Source organism: Durio zibethinus, chromosome 2 (assembly GCF_047325235.1).
Source record: "Durio zibethinus cultivar Kanyao isolate XHJ-2024 chromosome 2, ASM4732523v1, whole genome shotgun sequence".
NCBI classification, from domain to species: Eukaryota; Viridiplantae; Streptophyta; class Magnoliopsida; order Malvales; family Malvaceae; genus Durio; species Durio zibethinus.
This window is the reverse complement of record NC_143163.1, coordinates 37,913,455-37,925,664: the sequence shown is the minus strand read 5'-3', so window position 1 is coordinate 37,925,664 and position 12,210 is coordinate 37,913,455. Positions and strand designations below refer to the sequence as shown.

The window sequence follows — 12,210 nt, the reverse complement described above, 5'->3', positions numbered from 1 at the left end:
TAGGTTAACTTCTATGACTGATAAACCTTTTTCTTTTGGGGGAATAATCCTTGAACAGATCATACTTCAAATTTCATATAGCTTTGCAATCTCTCCCATATAAATTGAGGGGAAACAACTACAGAAGATGAGAACTGCTTTTAGGAGTTAAATTTATTGTGAAGGGTCTATTTTAGGTGTAATGAAAATGGCATGATTCAAAACAAGAATATATTTATATATACGTACATAAATTCTAATGAATTTAATAGGTTTTTAGTTGCAGTGTTTTACTCAATTCAAGAGGAATGGGTCCAAATTATAATTCTTAACTTGCACTCCTTGGCCCTCAAGGTTTGAGGCAAACCTGTGGCCTGCACCGACAAAGAAATCTCATCCATCATTCTTCACACTGTTCTCCTTTAACCACAAAAATTCTATAGCCCTGAAAAACACATTTAAATTGGCCTTTGACAAATTTAACATCGGGTGCCTTGTTTGCTAGTCAAAGCTAATTACTTGGGTGCTTTCTAAGTTATGAATGTTTCAGATCCCTGTAGGACAGTATTGTGTTAATTTATTTTGACACGAGCTTCATATATCAATTTATGAAAAAATCGAGATCGTATTAAAAAAAAATTATTAAACTAAATATTCGAATACTAATTAAATTATAAATATTTGAGATTTGCATGAGACAAAGATATATAATGTTGAGATTTACATTGGACATATGTAATTTGACATGAGTTTTAATTGTGGTTCAGGATTTCAAATGATGGCCCCAAGTATTAGCTAATCTCCCACTATCAATCTTTGTCTTGCTGTCAGGCAAATTTAAAGAGCAAACCTAGACAACCATATAAAAGAATTTGCACCAAAAAAAATCTAAAAGAAGAAAAGGAAAGAACATAAAGAAGATAGACTCTTCCCAACTTCTTTAACATTGCTTGTTTAAAGGTATTTAAGACATCAACTTCAAATTTATTTTTTTAAGACTTTGGAAGAATTTAAAAATTAAGCAAGCTAAAGAAGTCTATTAATTTGCTTCTCAAGTAAATTCAAATTCATTAATTTTTACTTGGTTTGGAGAATGTAAAATTTTAATGAAAATTCTACATATATTTTCTTTTTTCTTTTTTATTTTTATTTTTTGCCATTCTCTTTTGTTGTTTAGATGACATCTTCCAAATTTAAAAAAATATTTTTTTTATTTTTATTTTTTTGGCAAATTTGTCATACCAAGATTCTGTTTGCTTTGCGTTTTTACAGTTTACTATTTATTTTTTTACTTTTTTAATACAAAATAAAAAATAGAAAAACACCAACAAAAAATTAATTAATTAAATTTTTTAACAAAAATGATTTTTTTAATAAAAAAAATACCAATAAAACTCGAATTTAAAATCACTCATAGTTAAAAAAAAAATAACTTACTTAAGTCAAATAAAGAATAAAATTATTTGTTTTTTTTCTTTATACATACCTAATAGAGGAAAAAAAAAAGGAATAATTTCCAAACAAAACAGGATACATCTCTTGTTTATTATTGGCAACAGACTATAGGATAGTTGATGGAACAGTGATTGTCATTCATAAAATTTGTCTTTTTCTATTTGTAGCATCATTTATTATTTTGTTTTCAATTTGCTACCCTCCAACTAACAAATATTGATGTTTTAACATCAGATATTTCCTATCAAATCAACTTTTTTCAATCCAAATTTACTCGGATTGAGTCCTAAGTAAAGGTTTTCAAAAGCCAATCCAACCTGATTAAACTTGACGATGAACACCCCAAGAAAGTATCACAAGATTTGCCTTTTTTGTATAATGTAATGACATAAATGCATTTGTAATTGCTCAATTATGTGAAGAGCTCAATTCCCAATTTTAAAAAATCATAGCAGATTTTGATTATAATATTTGAGAATCTCGTTAAAATAAAACTTGATTGTAAGAGATGGAAAAAAAAATAGTGATAAAATTATAAATAAAATGTTGAGTTTAAATAGAAAAAAATTTAATTTGAAAAAATTATATTTTAAAAGAAGATAAATGTGTAAATTCATTTATTTTCTTATTTTTTTTTATTTTCCTACTAAGTGAAGGAAGAGATCTCTTTTTTTTTTTTTTTTTTACTTTTTCTCTTACTAAATATAATGTAAGCATTTTTTTAAATAAAAAAGTTAATTCAGTTGCTTTATACTCTTATTTTTTAAAAATATTATTTAATAATTTTAAAATTTAAATTTTAACACATACAATAGAAAAAATTACAGAATCAAAATTGAAGGATTGGAAAAAAAAGAATGATGTACGGCCTTGATGCTCAATAGCGCCTGTTTAGTATTAACCAAAGTGACGCCGTTTCAAATTATAAACGAACTTCCGTCTGGGAGATGCGCTATCTTCTCCGTTTGGGCTATCTGTCTTTCCGAAACCCTCCCTTTCTCTCGGAGTCTTTTAAAATTGCCAGGAAACTAACGGCTCTCTTAAAACCCTGAACCCCTAATAAATAATTATCGCCAATAAAAAAAATTAACACCATAAAACCCTAAACCCTAATATTCCTTGCTCAGTAAATGGAAACCCTTCAGTCTCCTAGGAAACCTCGCATTGTCTCCCCTCTTTCCTCCCTAATCTTCTTCAAACCTTCGGTCTCCGTTGCCAAGCCCGTAGAAGAAGAACCCTCCCGTTTCCATCCTCCTAAAGACCCTGTCTTTGAGATCCTTTCTGGGTTGAAAAAATTGGGTTTTAGGAGGTTTTTATCTGGGGATTACTTTTAGGAACATTGTTTTGAGTTTGGATCAGTTACAGGTTGATAAAATTATAAATTGTTTGAGGGTTGAAAGCCCTGATTTTGCAGTGGTTTTCTTTGATTTTATGAGGAATGAGTATAGGTTCCGGCATTCAAGGTCTTCACGGTTCATTGTGGCCCATGTTTTGGCGGGACAGAGGTGGCTTGAGGAGTTGCGCTTTGTTTTGGAACGAATGTTAAAAGAGGAAGGTTTTTTTTTTTGTTTGGGTATTAAATTTATTATTTCTTTTTTATCTTTGGTGCAATTTTTATTGGATTTTTTTTTTTATTTTGGTTTCTATTCACAAAAAACTTGTTGTACATTTCATGGCATTTTTTTATTAGTGATATATATTGTTGGTGGTTGCATTTGTTGGATTTGTTTCAAACCAGGCTTGCTTTGCATCTGGGTGCAATAATGTTTTAATCAGATGATTACCCAAATGCTTTTAAGCTGCAAAGTTTTTATTTTTTGGTCAAAGATTTGAAATGCTGCTCATTTTTTTGTTTATAGATTTTGTGTGATTTCTGATAGACTCCGGTTCTGTTCCTTCACTTTGTGAGCTCCTTTTGAATGGCTTTAGGGACTGGGACAAGAACAGTTGGGTGTGATGTTGGCGTTTGTTTATTCAAGATTTGATATGGTTCATGATGCTCTCTATGTCCTTTTGACTGCATGCTTCAATACCGACCTATAACAGTCTTTTATACAATTTGAGGTGTACTGATATCATGTGGGATGTCTATAATGAAATCAAAGTTACAGGAACTACAAAGAGCAAGCAAACTAATTCTATAGTTATAGATGGTCTTCGTAGGCAATCGAAGCTACAAGATGCAGTTTCATTCCTGCAAGAGACTGACGGAAAGGGACTTGGGCCTTCTGTTGTTTCATTAAATACAATTATGTCAAGATATTGCAAATTAGGTTTCACAGATGTTGCAAAATCATTTTTCTGCATGATGCTAAAGTATGGACTACTTCCTGATGCATACAGTTATAATATTCTTAATCATGGACCATGCATAGCTGGTTCCATGGAGGAAGCATTAGAATTCACAAATGACATGGAGAAGTATGGGGTAGGGCCTGATATAGTAACATATAACATTCTCAGAAAAGGGTTCCTTCTACTTGGTCTGATGAATGGGGTGTGGAAGGTCATTCAAGTAATGCTAAATAAAGGGTTGAATCCAGATCTTGTTACGTATACAATACTCATGTGTGGCCATTGTCAGAATGGGAATGTCGAGGAAGGATTAAAGTTGCTGGAGGAGATGTTTTCACGTGGTTTTCAGTTGAGTATCATCTCATACAGTGTATTGCTTAGCAGTTTGTGTAAGAGTGGGCAGGTTGATGAGGCACTGGTGTTGCTTTATGAAATGGAAGTTAATGGCTTGGAACTGGATCATGTAACATATTCCATCCTTATTCACGGGCTCTGCAAGCAAGGACAAGTACAAAGGGCTCTTCAACTATACAAAGAAATGTTCTCAAAAGAGAATTCCCCCAAATTCGATTTCAAGTGGGGCCATTCTATTGAGTTTATGTTAGTAGGAAATGATATTGGAGGCAATAATGTATTTTGATTCTCTGATAATGAATGACTGGGGGCAGGATATTGTTTTCTATAATATTATGATTGATGGGTATGCAAGGCATGGTAATGTTGATGAGGTTGTACAGTTATATAAACTAATAGCTGGAAAAGTGACTCTCATTTATGGGTTTTGCAAAAGAAGAAAATTAGCTAAGGCAAGAAGATTGATGGACACTATAAGGCTGCATGGCTTGGAAACAACTGCTGTTACCTACACCACTCTTATGAACGCATATTGTGAACATGGAAATATGCACTGCATGCTCGAGTTGCTTCGAGACATGGATGCAAAAGGTGTTGCTCCAACTCATGTCACTTACACCGTATTTATCAAAGGGCTATGTAAATAGAGGAAGTTGCAAGAAGCTGTCCAATTACTTGAGGATATGCATGATCAGGGTTTAATCCCAGATCAAGTGACATATAATACCATCATCCAGTTTTTATGCAAAGCTCAAGATATTAAAAAGGCTTTTAATTTACTCAATGAAATGTTGCTGAATAATCTTGAGCCCACACCTGTCACATATAATATTCTCATATATGGGCTCTGTGTATATGGTAACCTTAGGAATGCTGATAAGCTACTGATTTCTCTTCATGAACGAAATATCAATTTGACCAAAGATGCTTACACTACAATAATCAAAGCACATTGTGTGAAGGGTGATGTGTGCAGTGTATTCATGTTCTTCCGCCTAATGGTAGGGAAGGGCTTTGAAATTTCTGTAAGAGATTATAGTGCAGTTATCAACAGATTGTGCAAAAGGTCTTTGATAACCGGGGCACAACATTTTTTTCTGTATGATGTTATCTTAGGGCATTTTTCCTGATCAAGAAATTTGTGAAGTTTTGCTTGATGCCTACCATCAATGTGGTGACCTCATTTCAGTTTATGAAATGCTTGCATGGATGATCAAATCTGGCTTACATCCTCAGAGTTCATGAGAAAATAATGATTTTATTTTTTAATGCATCTTTTATTGAGAAGGAACTGTCTAATTAATGGTGCTGAGGTTCTTCACGTGAAGGTATTGAACATCAAATTATAGATATATGTTGCCTATGGTTTTTCACTGCAGATTTAAGTTAAATGATTCTTTTGAAACAAGCTAATGCTTTTTTCCCCCTCTTAATTTTAATAAAGGAAGTGAAAATTACAACAGTTAGGCTGATAAAAGCCTAGTTACACAATGTGTAAAGTGTTGTTTAACGCATGTATCTTGACTCTATCCATAATCTTAGTACTCAAAAGAATATTGTTATGCAGTGAAAATAATTGCTGCCCTTTAAATATCAAATTCTACTAATCACTTGAAGTGCAAAACTGTTCTGCACCCTTTACTCATGAATGATGCAAGTATATGAAAGGATAGGCTGACGGATACCATATCAATTGTCATATATATTATTAAGATTAGGATTTAGGATCATGAATGTGGTTTGCATCTTTATTCATGAATGCACTGAGTGTATGATATGAAGAGGTAAACCTTGTTAGTTGTCTTATATTATTAATATTGGGATGATGAATGTGGCTTTTGTACTTAATTAAAAGATTCTTGATATCTTATGACTTCATTTTCCCACCTCTTCTTTTTTCCATAAAATTCTGTATTGAAACTATTTGAACTACTTTCTAGTGCCATTTATCTGGCTAGATATATAAAGATGTCCATTTAACTGGGTGACTTTCTTATAGGATGAAATGAGCATGGAAAGTAGTTGATATGATAGCAAGCCTACATCAGCAAAATTAAATCTCAAGTGCCCAAGAGTAATAAACTTTTGGAGCTGCCAACTGCTTGATAAGCTGTTTATATTGCAAAGAATACATACCCTTCATTTTAATGATTTTTATAACGGTGAGTGTGCTTTTCTGCCCTCTTTCTACTAGTTATACATGCATTTTATTCATAATGATAGTTTCAGAATGAATTGAAAACGTCATAAGAGCCAATAAGACTATAAGACAAAATGAAAAGGAAAAAGGGAGAAAAACCTGGGCCATTTCTTTTAAAAATAAAACAAGAGGTTTTGATTAAAGCTTGAAATTATTTGTTTATAGCCTAGAAGAGGTATTGCTTTCTGATTTGTGACTTGGAGTTATAATTCAAAAAGGAGCTTGTGGAATCTGACAATAAGAAGGTTACTTCTGCATTTCTGGATGCATGTTTTGATCCACATTAAACTGTTAGAGTGGCTCCGTAGAATGGGATGAGTTCTGCTACTTATCTCTCTTGTAAAGATTGCTCGTTCATTTAATGTTTTGAAGTGAAGATAATGTCTCATTGCGGTTGGAAACTTGAGTATCTCATCACATACTTGTAGTTTGGAAGTAGAGGTTTGTGAATATTGACAAGATTTTGTAGACCAATCTAACTAGGCTACCTCAATTGGATTCAATTTCCTTTGAATTTCATCTTATTCTAAAATCTATAGAGCCTTACTCAGAAGACTTATTTTTCCTGTTTCATGATAACCACCAACAGTTGAGAGAAGTTTTATGTTAAAAAGATGAACAAGTATGACATCAAATGTTTAGTCAGGGATTATGCAATCAACTTGGGTTGTTAAGTATATATTTATGTGTATGTGTATGTGTATGTGTGTGTATATGTACACATGCAGGCACATATGCATACATGTAACCTCCTGGACAATAATATTGCATCAAGAAACTTGAACAAGGCTCCATTTCATGTCTGTCTGATTTTCCTACAGAATCTAGTTTTCTTTCCTTTTGTCTAATTTGTCCGATGTGAGGATAAACCTGCTTCAATTTATGCTCTTGATGGTGCTATTGTTTTTTGTTCAAGCAGGTGCACCTGTGAATGACTACTCCAGGTACGAGGGATGCTTGTGAAGATCTGGAAATGATTAATGGCAGATTCTTACTGGTGAGAACACACAATATACGTAGTTATTCATTTTGCATTAACTATATATATAAATTCAAATAGAACAAAATCAAAATTAAGCATGCATAGGAATAAAATAATTATATGGATTTTGTTTCTTTAGTCATTCTAAAAATAATTATATATGTGGTTTATGTTTATAAATAAATTTATTTAATCTAATCATAATTAAGTCATTGAAGCATATTTGTTTTTTTTTTTCTATTTTTTGCCTTTCAATTTTTTGTTTTAATAGATTTGTCAATTATATATATATCTTAATGATTTTATTGTTTATATATTTTATGAGTTAATCATTTGATTATTGATAGCATATTTAAATCTTTTTAGTTCATTGAAATAATTCTTTAATACATCATTCTTACAATTTAGTTTGATTTTTATAATTAATTTCTTTTTGGTATTTAGAATTTTATAATTGTTATTCTCATAAACAAAAACTAATATTAAATCAAATGCAAATCAATTACATACTCTCCACCTACAATTAGCATTATCTAATTCATTGAACACTTTAATTGGACTTTCCACTTGCAGAGTTAGATGATTTACGCGGTGCTAGAGTTACCAGTATCTCAGAATTTGGTTCCATCAAATTTTCATAAGAATTGTTCACTTTAATTGAAATAATAATTAATTTAAATTTCTTTTAATTGTTATCTAAAGATTAATCTTTCTCAATTGTATTAAATTGATCTTTTTTCTGTCATTCGAGTGATTGAACGATTTAATGTAAGTTATTTCAAGTAGAGAATTATTAAGTGAAATAAAATTAATTGTTTTTTGTGAATTATTTCAAGATATGATAAAATTCGTTGGAATTATCTTTTGAATATATTTATGTTAAAGATATATTTATTCATAAAAATTTATATTGTTAATACTGAAAATAAAATCATTATAAATTGTATAAATCTTACATAACAAGTTTATTATTTTGAGAATTGTAATTTTCTTAAGAAAACATGGCAAGTACCATGCATTTTAATATTTTTATATAATAAAAATTTATGTATAATTAAAATTTTCAAATAAAAAAATTAAGCTTTTGATCGGTAGAACATATGATTACATTCAATTTAAGATTATTGGAATCACCAATGGAAGATTATCTTAAGAAAAAAATAAGACGAAAGATTATCCGATTCTTCGTAACTTTATCTTTTTCTTTATCTTTTTCATGTGACAAAGAAAGTTAATATTAAATGAAAAATATATAAATATATTGATTTTAAATTTCTTTAGAATTAATATTAAACTCTCTTATTAGGAAAAATATTGTATATTTCTACATTTTCACTCTTATATCAATTGAACCTACTATGAACTTATTTAATAAAAACATTAGCGAAAAATTTTAAATTTGAATGAAATAATAATGTTATTACATAAAAAAATTTATTTTATACTTAAATTGAACTCGCGTTTTCTTGCGATAATTCATTGTTAAATATATGATGGTATAAATTTTGTCAATAATTACAAAAAATATATCATAGGTTATTAAAAAATTATTAAAATTATATCAAAATGTTACTAAAATTTTATTAAATAATTGTCAAAATTATATCATGAATTATCAAACTAATATAAGAGATTACCAAAATTTTATCAAAAGTTATTAAAACTAAAATTATATAAAAAGTTATTAAATTTTACTTATAATATAAAATTTTTGAATTAAATTAGTAATATTTGTTATTATTATTATTATTTTATTATCATCAAAAGTATTTAAAAAATTATCAAATTTTATTTATATTATATTAAAATTAAAATATTAATATTAATATTTATTATTATTATATAAAAAATTATTTATTAAAATAAATTTTAAAAAATAAATATTACATATGTATCACGCACATACTTAAAACTAATACTTATAAAAAGAGCTATGTTGTTTTTAGTTCATTAGGCAAGCTCACTGTTTTGAAATATTGAATTGGACATAGATCAGTTTTTATAGCTATGTTTAACTTCAAAGGGCTTAATCGCATTTTAAACACGATTTTTCTTCTTCTTTTTTTTCCCAATTATAGCTGATTTATCATTACAATGTGCTTAGCGAAGCTGAGTGTACTTTAATCGTTGATGATTTCTTCTCTACTGACATGTAACGTAGACGAGCTCCAATAAGATTTATATCATTTGTCGCCATAGGTTTACATAAATTTTTCCTCACAACTTCCTCTCACTTAAGGTGTTGTTTATTGAGCAAATGACGGGATTTATCTCCTTCCAAGTTGACCCAATTGTTCCGCAAATCTATCCAAATTCTTGATGGAGCTCCCACCATCACTCATTGCTGCCAAAGCCTTCTCTTTCAGATCTTTTGCCTGCACCTTCACTGCTACACCCCCAGTCATTGACTCAGCGATGACCCGACCCAGTTCATCGGAGTCAGGGACCGAGTCTTCGCCCTCACACACTCTAACACCCACACCCACATAATCCACCAAGAGTCTGGCGTTCATAAACTGGTCTGCCTCCATGGGCCAAGCCAATATCATGACTCCACCCACTATCCCTTCCAAAACCGAGTTCCACCCACAATGACTCAGAAACCCACCCACCGCTTTGTGGCTCAGTATCAACGATTGCGGGGCCCATCCCTTTATCACCAAACCCCGACCCATCAACCGGTTCTCAAACCCGTCGGGTACCACTCCATACCCGTCGTCCTGCTGTTGGGTCGTTCCCGGTTTCACCACCCAGATAAAACGAGTCCCACTCTTTTCAAGACCATTAGACAAGGCTTCCATTTGTTCCTTTCTCAGCAGCTTTTGACTCCCAAAGCAAACATAAACAACAGACCCATCGGGGCATCCATCAAGCCAAGTCAACACCTGGTCATTCGGCTCAGAACCAGAGCCCGAATTGCCTCCACCAGGTACATCCGGGCCTGTTAAACTAAGTGGTCCGACAGTGAATACACGATCATGACCAACATGTTTCTTGAAAATTTGAACATACTGAGTTTCCAAAGCATCAAAGTAATTTAAAACATAACCCCAACTCTTTGTATTTGCGATCATGCTATCCTTGACAAACTCCAAATTAGGATCTGATTGTTTGTAGAGCTGAAACACGGATGGCAAATGTTCCTGCTTAAAGACCGGGGATCCAGGGAGATGACTAAACTCGACTTCACTGAAAGACTTGACTTTTTCAACGTTGCTCCAAATATAATCAAAGATATAAGGAAGAAACGCACCGGTTGGGAAGAAAGCGATCCTGGGGATTTGCAAGCGGGTTGCAAGGTGTTGGGTCCAACCGAGGAAGAAATCAGAGAGGATGGCAACAGGAGGGTTAGGGTGAGAGTTGAACCAGTTGATTAAAGGGTCGTGAAGTTTTCCTAAAGCGGCCATGATGGGAAGGTTCCCCCTGTTGCCGAGGTCTTTCACATGTTCCACCCCGGGTGGGATGAGGGGGTCAGAAGGGAAAGGGAGGACGAGAGGAGTGACGGAAGAAGGGTGAGAGGAGAGGAGAGAAGAGAGAAAAGGGAGGTTTTTAGGGGTGATTAAGATGGTGATGGTTACGCCACGGAGAGAGAGTTGGTGGGTGAGGTCGAGAAGAGAGAGCATGTGGCCTTGGGCTGGGTATGGGAAGACCAGGACGTGGGGGTTCCTATTCAGGCTTGCCTCGGCGGACATTGTAGTTGGTTGATGGAGAAGAGAAGAAGAGAGGATACAGGTTTGGGTGGAAGAAGATGAATCAGACGACGCGTGGCCGTGGCAAGTAGGGAAACAGCGGTGGACACTAAAGACTTGGAAAGTGAAGCGCATGTCATGTCATGTCAGTGTATTTTAACTTTGGCATGCGCAAGTTCAACGCAACCGCAAGGAAGCTACCGTAAATTGTAAATGATATATTAATATTTATAAATTAATTAAATTCTATTAGAATAAAATTTAAATTTAAATTAATTATTATTAAATTAAATTTAAATAATTTGATTTATTGATGAAGTTGAATTTAAATATTTTTATATTTAATTTAAATAATTTGTGAGTTTAATTAAATTTTTATATGATATATTTTTATTATTTTAATTAATAAAATATTTTAAATTTAAATTTAAACTCAAATATAAATAATTAAATTTTTATTGAATATAAAAAGTAAAATTATTTTTATATATTAATTAAATTTAAGTTCAAATATAAATATGTATTTAAATATAAAAATAATTATTAAAATTATTAAATTAAAATTATATATAATATAAATTTTGAATTATTTAATATTTATAAAATTAATAAATTATTTTAAAAAGTTATTAAATTATTTTTATATCAAATAATAATTTTATTTATTAAATAATTAAAATTTATCTATTATTTTATTATATAATAAAATCTATTTATTTATTATTTTATTATATAATAGTAAAATTTTATTTTTACATTAAATTAACAAAAGTTATTTAGTAATTTTTAAATAAAAAAGAAAAATTAACGGATTAACAAAGTGTGGGCTGAAGGAGAAAAGAGTAAACAAACAAAATAAATAAAGGAGCGGTGGTGGACTGGAACCCGAAGCTGAAGCTCCAATGAATAATCGACGAAAATTATAACGCATACTGAAAAGTTGTTTGAATTACAAAGCTACGGGTGACACGACTTTTTATGACAATCTCACCGCACTGGAGGTCCGATGTAATATAAAGGCACCCGAAAACTGTAACGGACTTCTTTTAGCTGCCAAGTTTATAATTTGTTGTAGTTTGTACGGACTAATATTTAATTTCATTCTAACAAACGATGAGATTAATTTTAATAAAATTAAAAATAACAATAAATATGAAATTAATTATTATAATAATAAAATTAAATATTATAATAGTAAAATATACATTTGAATATAAAAGTAACAGAGATGATAAAATGAATTATAATTAAAAAAA

General features: G+C 31.1%; 1 protein-coding gene and 1 pseudogene across 2 annotated transcripts; one reads left to right on the top strand and one right to left on the bottom strand.

Annotated features, from left to right (window-relative positions):
* Positions 1–2,564: 2,564 nt before the first annotated feature.
* On the top strand, positions 2,565–6,218 carry LOC149520201 (uncharacterized; annotated as a pseudogene). The gene is made up of 4 exons (XR_016333577.1): positions 2,565–2,743; positions 2,883–2,989; positions 3,315–5,411; positions 6,083–6,218. The product of XR_016333577.1 is annotated as an uncharacterized LOC149520201 (transcript).
* Positions 6,219–9,425: 3,207 nt separating this feature from the next.
* On the bottom strand, positions 9,426–11,171 carry LOC111317579 (UDP-glycosyltransferase 89A2-like). The gene has a single exon (XM_022920013.2). It carries the CDS (start codon positions 11,087–11,089, stop codon positions 9,533–9,535), a length of 1,557 nt encoding a protein of 518 aa, XP_022775748.2. The 5' UTR covers positions 11,090–11,171; the 3' UTR covers positions 9,426–9,532.
* Positions 11,172–12,210: the final 1,039 nt, after the last annotated feature.